At 46.3% G+C, this 10,511-nt stretch overlaps 1 protein-coding gene across 1 annotated transcript; it reads right to left on the bottom strand.

Annotated features, from left to right (window-relative positions):
* Nucleotides 1-782: 782 nt before the first annotated feature.
* Nucleotides 783-10,093, bottom strand: LOC132501368 (uncharacterized protein C2orf78-like). The gene is made up of 6 exons (XM_060116958.1): nt 9,981-10,093; nt 5,876-6,019; nt 5,445-5,604; nt 5,126-5,189; nt 3,798-4,544; nt 783-2,677 (listed from the first exon to the last, which is right to left on the bottom strand). Exons 1-6 carry the CDS (start codon nt 10,091-10,093, stop codon nt 783-785), a joined length of 3,123 nt encoding a protein of 1,040 aa, XP_059972941.1.
* Between the last annotated feature and the right edge of the window lie 418 nt (nt 10,094-10,511).

The raw sequence follows: 10,511 nt of genomic DNA, 5'->3' as shown, positions 1-10,511 counted from the left end.
ACTGGCCTTGCCTGTTTGTTGCCAGGATTAACTGAATAGTGCATTAGCTGCCCTGGTGCTTAGGTGTTGAGTACATGGTGATTTACATACCAGGCCCTATCCCCTAGGATAACTCTGAGCCCTAGCCACCTCTCTGGTAGATTTCCCTATACCCCCACTATAATCACACCTGCATAAGGCAACTCAAACCTTTCAGAGATGTGTCCTGAACCTCTTGTTTTCTTAAATACCTGTGTGGTGGTGGTGAGACTTAAAGCCAACCTCCCCAAGAGACTTTTTCTATTTCTCCTAGTAAACCTAGACTCACATTCTGTCATCTTCAACTCTACTCACATTTTGTTCTTTCAACCCTGACCTCTGACCCTGCTCTTTACTTCTGCCATTTCCTCCTCACTCCTGCTTCCTTTCATAAATCCATAAATCTCTTCTGGCCTTCCTAGCCCTGGGCCACGTTCCTTCCTCTTTGCTCAGTTTTTACCCCTTTCCTCCCCTTTCCTTCATTCTCCCATCCAACTTTCAGTCCTCCCTTTCTCATGCAGACTTTGATTCCAACCCCATCAAAAACAAAACAAAACAAAAAAAAATTAAAGCACGCCACAGTTAACAGCATCTCAAAATTCAAAAGGTTTATTACTCGTCTATTAATTCGATGACATTCATTTATTCAGTTTTATTGTTTTAATAAATATATAGAAATAAATAGAGAAATATATAATTAGAGAATAAATAGAGAAATTTATACCTGGTACCCAAGGTGGCACCAACAATCCTAGCAGTTCTTACTATAAATATCCGTAGTAGTCAGCAATTGCCATTTCTTTTTCCCTCTCAATGAAAACTTGCAGTTTCCCCAAAGAGGTGTATTTGGCGGCATTCTCACGTTCTTGTTGAGCCCGCCTCTTCATGGCCTCCCGCTCTGGTCTCTGCTCTAGTTCGATGGGCTTTGACATGACTGGCTCAGAAACGTTGGGTTCCCTCCATGGTCTTCGTTGCTTGCTGAAGTCTTGGAGTAGAAATGGGGTTTGGAGCTTGGGTGGGAACTGGCGCTTAGTCACAGCAGGGGGAAGAGGCTCCCGCTGGAGAGAAGCGAAAGATGAAGTTTTGTAGGGTGCAGGCCTAGGAGCAGCAGACTGAGGGACACAAGGATGGATATGGGCGGTCCAACCCGGTTGGGTTGGGTTGGTCACAGTTGGCTGAGCTGGTTTGGCAGGACCTGGCAAAGAGGCAGGAGCTGGCTGGGATGAACTGGCTGCAGCAGGTTGAGCTGAGTTAGAAGAAGCAGGCTGGGCACGGTCCGCCACAGCAGGCCGATGTGAGGCCAGAGACTGTGGCCTCCGAGGAGCAGGTCGAGCTTGAGGCTTGTCCCAGGCAGAAAACTTGACCTTCTCAGGTGGAGGCAGCTCATACTGGGATGGAGATGGACACTGTTTTTCAGCACTGCTGTCTGGTTTCTGGGCTTCGACTTGAGTTTTCTCAGGACTCTTACCCTCACGTGGGGTACGCCGCCATGGCTGGATAGCTGGGGGTGGCTGGGGGTCTTTAGGGTTGCTTGAATTTCCCAAGACCCGACAGGAAGAGAGCCCAGTTTTCTTATCATTCTTCTTCCCCAGTGCATGAAAAACCTTCACAGACTCCAGCATGCGCATGCCTAGGGAGGTTCGAGGCTTTTTAATGCTCTCGTGGATAAGCTCAGTTTGGTGTTCCTTTCGCTTCGTCTTGGGAATTGTTGGCTTCTCTTCTGCCTTGACTTTGTTCCCTGACTGCTTCTTCTCTTCAGCCTTCTTTCTTCCTCTGGTCCTTGTGGTCTTTTCCTGCCCGTGGCTCTTAGTTTTGCTGATCTTTCTGGATGCAGCTTTCTGAGGTTTGCCTTTAGAATGCTTGGCCGTGTTCACAGGAGCCCTGTCACTGACTGCAGCATTGCATAGAACCACTTCTCCCCCTAACAGGCACTGTGGATTCTTGGGCTGGATCTTGGCCTTGGGAGCACCACTGATAGGCTCAGAGGCTTTATGTTTGTTCTTCCCGGGTTGATCAGAGGGATCCTTTATGACACTTGGCTTTTCCTGCACCTGATTCACTTTAATGACCCAGGTGTCTTTGGCTTTGATCACGTTGGGACCTTTGGATTGATGAAGATCTTTCAATGAATTAAAGAGCTGGGGAAGGTGAATATGCTCCGCCAGTGTAGTAGTGTCTGCAAAACCACTGCTAGATTCCATCCCATTTTCAAGTGTCCCTAGGTCCTCAAGACTCAGGCTGTCCTTTCCCAGATGAGCGTTTTCAGAACCAGGCTGCTCCTCTTGGCTGACGGGGTCAGTGCAGCCCGGGAGCTGGTGAATATCAGGGATTTCTGAAGGGAGTAGTGGAAGCTCTTGGTTTTCTCTTGGGATCTGGTAGGCATCCAGAGGCTTTGAAAGCTTGGTTGTAATATCCTCCAAGTTCTTACTCTCTATTTGTCCCTGCCTTGGAGCTGGAGGCAGGGCCAGGAGACTACTGGCACTCTGGACTGGAGCTGTCCCTGAAATGTCCCCAAGTTCGGGTGGTGGATTTCTCTCAAGTATCTGAATACTTCTGCTCCTGCAGGACTCGGGGAGTTCTTGAGTTTGTGTCACACAAAATGTCTGGATTGGAGGTTGCCATCCCAGGGAAGTTTTCATCACCAGGGAAGTCTCCATCCCTACAAAGGAGTCAAGGTAGAAGTCAGTCCCTCGTAAGTGAGATGCTCCCCCTAAACACCAACACAGCAATCATGTACCTTTCAAGGTACATGATTGCTGTGTTGGTGTTTAGGGGCAAGATGGGCAAGGCATTTCTACTAACTCTTCTTAAGGATCATGGACAGTGTTCTATGCTACGAGATAAGTGGTGACTGTTGTAATTCTTACTGGTGATCATTTCCTGTCACTGATTCTTGGTTTTCTTTGTATTTCATAGGATTGTTATAAGTCAATTAAAAAAGGAGTCTTATTTTTCAAAAATGAAATGTTTTACAAAGCCTAGCATTCTCATATAGAGTCCGTTCAATTCTCCCCACTTTCCTGAGAGGCTAAGGACACTTCACACCATGAACTAGGAGAGGGAGTAGAGCCCTTCCTGATGAAATAGATAAACAAAGACAGAGTCTTAGCCTGCTTGCTCTGGACAGGATCTCGGACCCTAAGGTCTTAAATCCTGGTATATATTAAGGAAGTGAGGACAGTTAAACTGGCACTATCATAACAAGAGTTCTGAAACACCTTCCAAAGAGACTCTAGCAGTAGATTAGGGAAGGGAGAGATACAGTGTGGTAGTACAGGGGGAATGATCGGCTACAGCAGTGAAAAATGTGGCACCTATTGGTATGCTCTTGGGGTTCTTGTACATGTAGCATAGATGACCTTTACAGTGTCCCTCCCACCTTCCCACCTACAGTAGGTGTTCTTTTTGAAAAAATTTATACTCATTTATTTATGTTTTGAACTTATTTATTCTATGTATGTATTTTTTTTTGGCTTCATTGGATCTTCTTAGTTGCTGGGCTACTCTTAGTTGCTCCATGGCATGTGGGATCTTCCCAGCCCAGGGCTCGAACCCGTGTCCCCTGCATTGGCAGGCGGATTCTTAACCACTGCACCACCAGGGAAGCCCTAGGTGTTCTTATGTAGAGTCTAAATACAGACAGCCCTGAGCAAAGGTAGTGGTTATTAAAGGCTCAGGATCTAAATTCTACCTGTCTATACACCACTTCCCAGCTGTAGATTTGACCCCATTTTTGAATGCTGACCTCATTGTTCAACTTTCTTGCTGTTTGTACTCACCTTGAAAACTTGTTTCTGTGATGTGGTGAGCAGACACAGGGTAGTAGATTCCAGAGGTGGAAGCTGGTGGTAAGATATTGGTGGGCTGAATCTCCTTTAGTACCATTACCATTTCTGGTTGCACAGAGGCCCTACTTCCTGTGTATGACACAGAACCATAGGACTGCAGGCAGGAGCCAAGTTCTCCATACAGTAAAGACCCCAGTGTGCCGTGGTTATAGTAATATACCTGGCTTCCTTCCTGGTAGGGAAGTGACAGGCTATGTCCCTGATTTGGAATCTGAGATGGTGTTCCCTGAGCAAGGCTGGCAGAAAGTGATGGATATAGAGGGGCCATGTTATTGGTGTCTGCAGTTTTATCATACTGGGCTGCCATAAACATGGAGGAAGCAGCTGTGTGCTGGTCAGTGAGTGCCAGAGTAAAGTCTCCGAGTGAAGAAGAATTCTTTTCAGTGCTTCCTGTGATGCCCCACTCAAAAACACCTGGATAGGAAGCAGCTGAAGTGGAGATCTGGCTCTGGTCAGTAACTCCAGATAACATAGTTGTGCTAGAATGTTGGTGAAGGTAGGCACTACCCATGTGTGTCTGGAAAGAGGTGGCCGTAGCTGATGCCGAACTGACGGCAGGAGCAGAGACTCTGGAGAAGTTGCAGACACTTGCTGTTAGGGAAGCTGCATTGCTCACCACAGGAAGAGAGTGCTGCAGAGAATTCAGAGTTCCAAGTACAGATGGATTGTGGCAATTTTCTGTAAGAACAAGGGGGTGATGAAAAAATCAGGGAGACTGATAAATTCTCACTATGTTTGAGGAAGGTTCTTGCTATCAGGACACCTCTACTGTCAATACTTACTGAGAATCCAAAAATCAGACAGTTATGATGGTTGTAAGGACTGAGCAGTTTTACACTCTTCTGTATTAACTGCCTGTGCTCCCATCTTGGGCACAGATGGGCAGAAGACCCAAGTGGTATGGTTCAGACGTTGTTCTCTAGGATGGAAGCAACCTTCTCCCTGCCCTATCTTTCCCTTCAGCCTGCGCTAGTATTGACTTCTATGCTGTTTCCTAGACTGGAAGCATTTTAGAACTAGGAGGGCCTTAGAGAACTTCTATTTTCACAGTCTCATTTCACGAGGAAGGAAACGGAGGCTCAGAGAGGTCAGGTTGACTTGTTCAAGTTCTCTCATTATGTTAGTATCCTTACCAGGTTTCAGAACCTAAGTATCCTGACTTCCTTGCCAGGACGCTGCTCTGAGCATGACACTGCCAGAAAGCAGGAGAAATAGAACTTATAATATAGGCATTTTCTTTGTCCGTTAGAAAACAGTACGGCTATTAATTACCATTGTGATCTTCAGTGTCTCACTTTGCTCGTGCAGTTCCCACGCTCTTACCTAGAGTTCACATATAGCTCAGTCCAAGTGGTAAATTTAAAGAGTCATTTTTACCCTCTTCAAGCCTGGTTTCTCATCCTACCTCAAAATGATTACCCGAAAGTGAATTTCTGAAGTGCTTTTGGAAAGAAAAAAGCGATCTGATTCCTTCAGATTGCTCATCTGTAAAGTGGTTATAGCACCACCACCAATAATAATGGGGACTTCCTCCTGCTTGGCCATCCCTTTCCCGCTCTCTCCCAGGGCCCTCAACACCGTCTGCTCTGTGCTGCAGTTCGGGACACAGCTGGGCGTCGTGGGCGGCACTGGCTGCCCCCGCGCCACACTGACAGTGACTGTGACCACTGCGGACCCTGAGCTGCGGGACATCATGGAGGTGAGAGCACCCATCACCGCCTTCTTCCGATGGCCTCGCCTGCAGATGGAGATACGGACCCCCAGAAAGGAGCGCAGGGCCTGCGGGATGGTAGAATGGGGTCTCAGAGACTCTGTGGCAAAGCGCAGATGCAGAGTCACGGGACACTTGTGGGCTGGCCTGCGAGTGGATAGCCGGCCATAGACAGCTGGGTGACCCGGGCCGGCCACGGGAAGTCGGTGGGCGCGGGGAGCGGGCTGGGGGCAGCCGAGCCCTCCTGGCAGGTGCTGGTCCCCCAGTGCCCGGGGCACGGGTGAGGGGCAGGGCCTACCTAAGTAACTGCCCATAGAGAACTTGGGTGAGATCGGTCCTTGGATAGAGAGCTGGGCTCCGAGCACTCTCCTTCAGCTGCCAACTCGGCCAAAAGCGAAGTGCGCACCGTTTGGGCTGTTGCCGGTATTTATAGCTCTGCAACCTGTGAGCGAACAATGGGCTTGCGTTTGCGGGACGCAACAGTTTAGGGAGGGGTGGCGCATGCGCAGAGTACACGTCACGCCCTGAGGCGCACAGGTGAGAATGCGAGCCTGGACCGTCTAGCGCTTCTGAATCTCCCGGGGTCTGAGGGTTGGAGGTGTTTGCCTTGAGGGTGATGAGCTTCTTGGCAGGACAGCTGGCCCTTCTCCCCTGGCCTGGCCCCAGTGCTGTCGGGGGAACTAACTGTACTGGACGGGGTCCCTGCCCAGCAAAGTGGAGCAAGGTTGCTGGCTGTGCAGCTCCCACAGGAGGCGGCAGCTTTGGCAGCAGCGCCTCTGCGTCCTTCTGCCCTTTCCCCTGGCGGCACTGGAGGGGAGAGCCGCTAAGAGCACAAGTGCCCACACCACCAGGAGCTCGATCGTGCAGGCTTCTGTTTAAGGTTTCAGACTTTAAGAGTAATAGACAAGCGTTGAACTTTTTTTGTTGAAGGTGAGTGTGTGGAACATCCCCAGTTGCATTTTCAACCTATCATTTTGCTACCGCGTGGAGAAGGCACTGCAGGGAGAAAGAGTGGAAGCGAGGAAACAAGTTAGGAGACTTTTGTAGAAATTGGGCATAATGGTGGCTGGGACCAGGGTATGGTGGTCATTTTGGTGGAAAGATGTGGACAGATTCTAGAGGTATGTAGGCAGTATCATTGTTAGCACTGGTGGTGGGTTGAGGATGAGGGCGAGGGAGAAATAGCCGTCAGTGATGGTGATTCCTAAGTTTCTGGCTCCTATGGTTGGTTGGATAGGGTTTTTTAGATGTGATGTTCATATTTATCCTAATTTGTCTTTTGTTATCTGTTGGTTCTTGATGAATACTCTGTCCTATTAAGTCTCCTGTTTTTAGCGTACAGAGCATTTTCACCGAAACTGACTGTTGCATGTTATCAGATAACTTTTTCCCATCTGCCAGTTTGGTCCTGTATTTTATTCTCTTTCATTTATTAATTAAATTGTTGTATTAATGTAAATAGTTATATTAATAGATTTTCTAAAGTTGCGTTACCCTTGAGTCCTTGGAATAACGCCTTTTTGTAGTCATGGTGTATATCATTCTTTAATAATTATTGATTAGATGTGCTGATGTTTCTTTAGGATTTTTCTACCTATATTTGTAAAGCGAAATTGTACGTTTTTTGCAAAAACTTGATTTTCTTTCCTTTTTATTTACAAATGACTCGAATTTTGTTGTTTTGTAGTTATTTGATTGATGTAGAAGGCATGTGGCCAGATGATGCAATTGGATATAAGTATAAGGGTTGTCACTACTTTTCCGTTTTTATAAAATTTGAAGGTAGAAGTGTAGGGGAATTTCTCAAATTTTGGAAAAAGAGAAAAGTTTGTAATTCATTTTTTCTGACATAAGATAACTTTTTGCTAAAAGTTTATAAAGGAATGTATCTGGAAGTGGTGAGATATAACAGCCTGAATAATTAGTCAGTGGATTTCAGCATTTTTTTCTTTTTAAAATTTATTTAATTTATTTATTTATTTTTGATATTATATGCACTGCACAACCAAGGAAGTCCCTTTTTCTCCCTTCCTTCCTTCCTTTCTTTAAAGCTCCAAGTCGTTTAAAATACATGACTTCTTACTAAAAATCTGCAGTTCATATAACCAAGGGGTTTATAACTTCTCCTCTAAAAGTTATATTCCTGGGACTTCCCTGGTGGTCCAGTGGTTAAGACTCTGCGCTTCCAATGCAGCAGGCATGGGTTCAATCCCTAGTCGGGGAGCTACGATCCCACATGCTGCACAGCCAAAGAAATTTTTTTTTAAATGTTATATTCCTGTATGATTGAATTTAGTGGTTTAGACTTTCTTTTTCTTTCTTTCTTTTCTTTCTTTCTTTCTTTTTTTTTTTGTGGTACATGGGCCTCTCACCGTTGTGGCCTCTCCCGTTGAAGAGCACAGGCTCCGGACACACAGGCTCAGCGGCCATGGCTCACAGGCCTAGCCCTCCACGGCATTTGGGATCCTCTCGGACCGGGACACGAACCCGTGTCCCCTGCATCGGCAGGTGGACTCTCAACCACTGCGCCACCAGGGAAGCCCTTGACATAATCATTTTGAATTTGGATAGTGCTGATGGTTGCACAGCATTGTGAATGTATTTAATGTCACTGAATTGTATACTTGAAAATGGTTGAAATACTAAATTTGGTTTTATGTATATTTTACCATAATAAAAAATCAGATGAACGAACAGCATAAACCAGAATTAGGTAAGATGATAGAACTCAGGACAGAATTCAAAATAAAAGAAAAAAAATTCAGAAAAGCCAACTAAATTTAAAATAATACAAGAGTGGGGACTTCCCTGGTTGTCCAGTGGTTAAGAATCTGCCTTCCAATGCAGGGGATGCAGGTTCGATCCCTGGTTGAGGAACTGAGATCCCACATGCCGCAGGGCAGCTAAGCCTGCACGCCGCAACTACTGAGCCTACGTGCTGGGGAGCCCACGCGCCACAACTAAAGAGCCCACGAGCCGCAAGAAAGAGCCCACGCACTTCAACGAAGAGACCACGTGCTGCAACTAATACCCGACACTGCCAAACAGAAATAAATTAAATAAAATCATACGAGTGAATGAACATAATGGATAATGCCTTAAGAGAAACAAACAAGAAAAGGAAACAGTTTTTTAAATCAAAAAGAAGATAAAAAGTTCAGAGAAATGGCAAACATAAAAGATAGGCAAAAAAGAGTCAGGACAGCTCTGAAAAGAGTAACATATGTACGTATAAGAATCTATTATACCATAAAAGTGACATTTCAAATCAGTGGGACAGATTAGTCAATAAATTGTGATACATACATGTTGAGGTATAAGTAATTCTCTGGAAGATTCCACGGCACGGCAAAAGCAGATGTCTCTGAGGAGGGAAATGTGTGGCTGGGGAACGTGGGGAAAAGGGTGACTTTTCATTGAATACCCTTGTGTACCTTTTCTAATGTTCTGTCATGTGAATTTATTACCTCTGAAGTTCACCTGAGTTCAAACCCCAGTTCCCCCAATTGCCAGCTCTTAATCTTGGGCAAACTCTTCACACTCTCCAAGCCTCTTTATCTGTGAAATAAGGTCAGTAACTTAGCCTGGTGCTGCCTGGCACAGAATACACTGTCAATAAATGGAGATTATTAGTGTAAAAAACCGAAATGCCCATCAATGGATGAATGGATATTTTAAATGTGGTGTATATGTGAAATATTACACGGTCATAAAAAGGAATGAAGTACTGACACGCGCTACGACACGGACGAACTTGAAAACATTATGCTAAGTGAAAGAAGCCCCACACAGTGGTCACATTTGTATTATTTCATGAAATGTCCAGAAAAGCCAAAACCATAGTGACAGAAAGGAAATGTGTGGTTGCAGGGACTGGAGGAGGAGGGGATGAAGAGGGCCTGCTGATGGTTATGGGGGCTTCTTTGTGGGGTGATGAAAACGTGATGGGATAGATGATGGTGATGGTTGCATAGGCTTGAGAATGTACGAAATGACACTGAATTTGCGGCCTCAGAAGGTGAATTTTATGGCATGTGAATGACATCTCAAAAAAATAATTTTGAAAATGAAAATTGCCAGTTTTCCCATTTTCACTATCCACTATCCACTGCCTCCATCTCTCCCTTCTCCCCACGTCATTCCTTTTGACGCCCACCCCTGCCGCTATCTCCCAACCTCACTCCCTCGAGCTGCCCCACGAGGCCTCCCAGGGAGCCCCTGAACCGCTGGGCGCCTGCGTCCTGTGGCCGTTGGAGCGGCTGCCCAGTGCGCGTGCCCCCACCGCTCTCACCCATGAGAGTGGACGCTTCCGTCGGATTTTTCTCGTGCGTTTCAGTTGATGGTGATGTTTACAGAAGGTGGCACACCCCCTGGTCAATGGAGGAAGCCCCTCAAGTTAATACTTAGGCCTGTCCAGAAGTTTGATGTCGTCCAGCAGTAACCTCAGCATGCTGTGCTCTGAAAGCCAGGTTGGACGCCTGCAGGCACTTGCAAATACTGAGGACTTCAGAGGCATTTGGGCCTCAAATTGAGGCCTTGTACCTCCACATGCGATGTGACCTCAGCCCTTTGCTGCACGTCTCTAAGTGAAGTGGCACAGGAATACTGGCCTTGCCTGTTTGTTGCCAGGATTAACTGAATAGTGCATTAGCTGCCCTGGTGCTTAGGTGTTGAGTACATGGTGATTTACATACCAGGCCCTATCCCCTAGGATAACTCTGAGCCCTAGCCACCTCTCTGGTAGATTTCCCTATACCCCCACTATAATCACACCTGCATAAGGCAACTCAAACCTTTCAGAGATGTGTCCTGAACCTCTTGTTTTCTTAAATACCTGTGTGGTGGTGGTGAGACTTAAAGCCAACCTCCCCAAGAGACTTTTTCTATTTCTCCTAGTAAACCTAGACTCACATTCTGTCATCTTCAACTCTACT

This window comes from Mesoplodon densirostris, chromosome 14 (assembly GCF_025265405.1).
Source record: "Mesoplodon densirostris isolate mMesDen1 chromosome 14, mMesDen1 primary haplotype, whole genome shotgun sequence".
In the NCBI taxonomy this organism is placed as follows: domain Eukaryota; kingdom Metazoa; phylum Chordata; class Mammalia; order Artiodactyla; family Ziphiidae; genus Mesoplodon; species Mesoplodon densirostris.
This window is presented reverse-complemented; position numbering and strand designations above follow the sequence as displayed.

What these genes read in the sequence shown, in the direction of transcription:
- LOC132501368 (XM_060116958.1), bottom strand. Translation starts at nt 10,093, where the DNA reads ATGCCTCTGAAGTCCTCAGTATTTGCAAGTGCCTGCAGGCGTCCAACC. An exon ending in ACTGCAGCACAGAGCAGACG is followed by an intron (nt 5,190 to 5,444) that starts GTGTTGAGGGCC and finishes TGTGAACTCTAG; the next exon opens with GTAAGAGCGTGGGAACTGCA. An exon ending in CACAGAAACAAGTTTTCAAG is followed by an intron (nt 2,678 to 3,797) that starts GTGAGTACAAAC and finishes ACTCCTTTGTAG; the next exon opens with GGATGGAGACTTCCCTGGTG.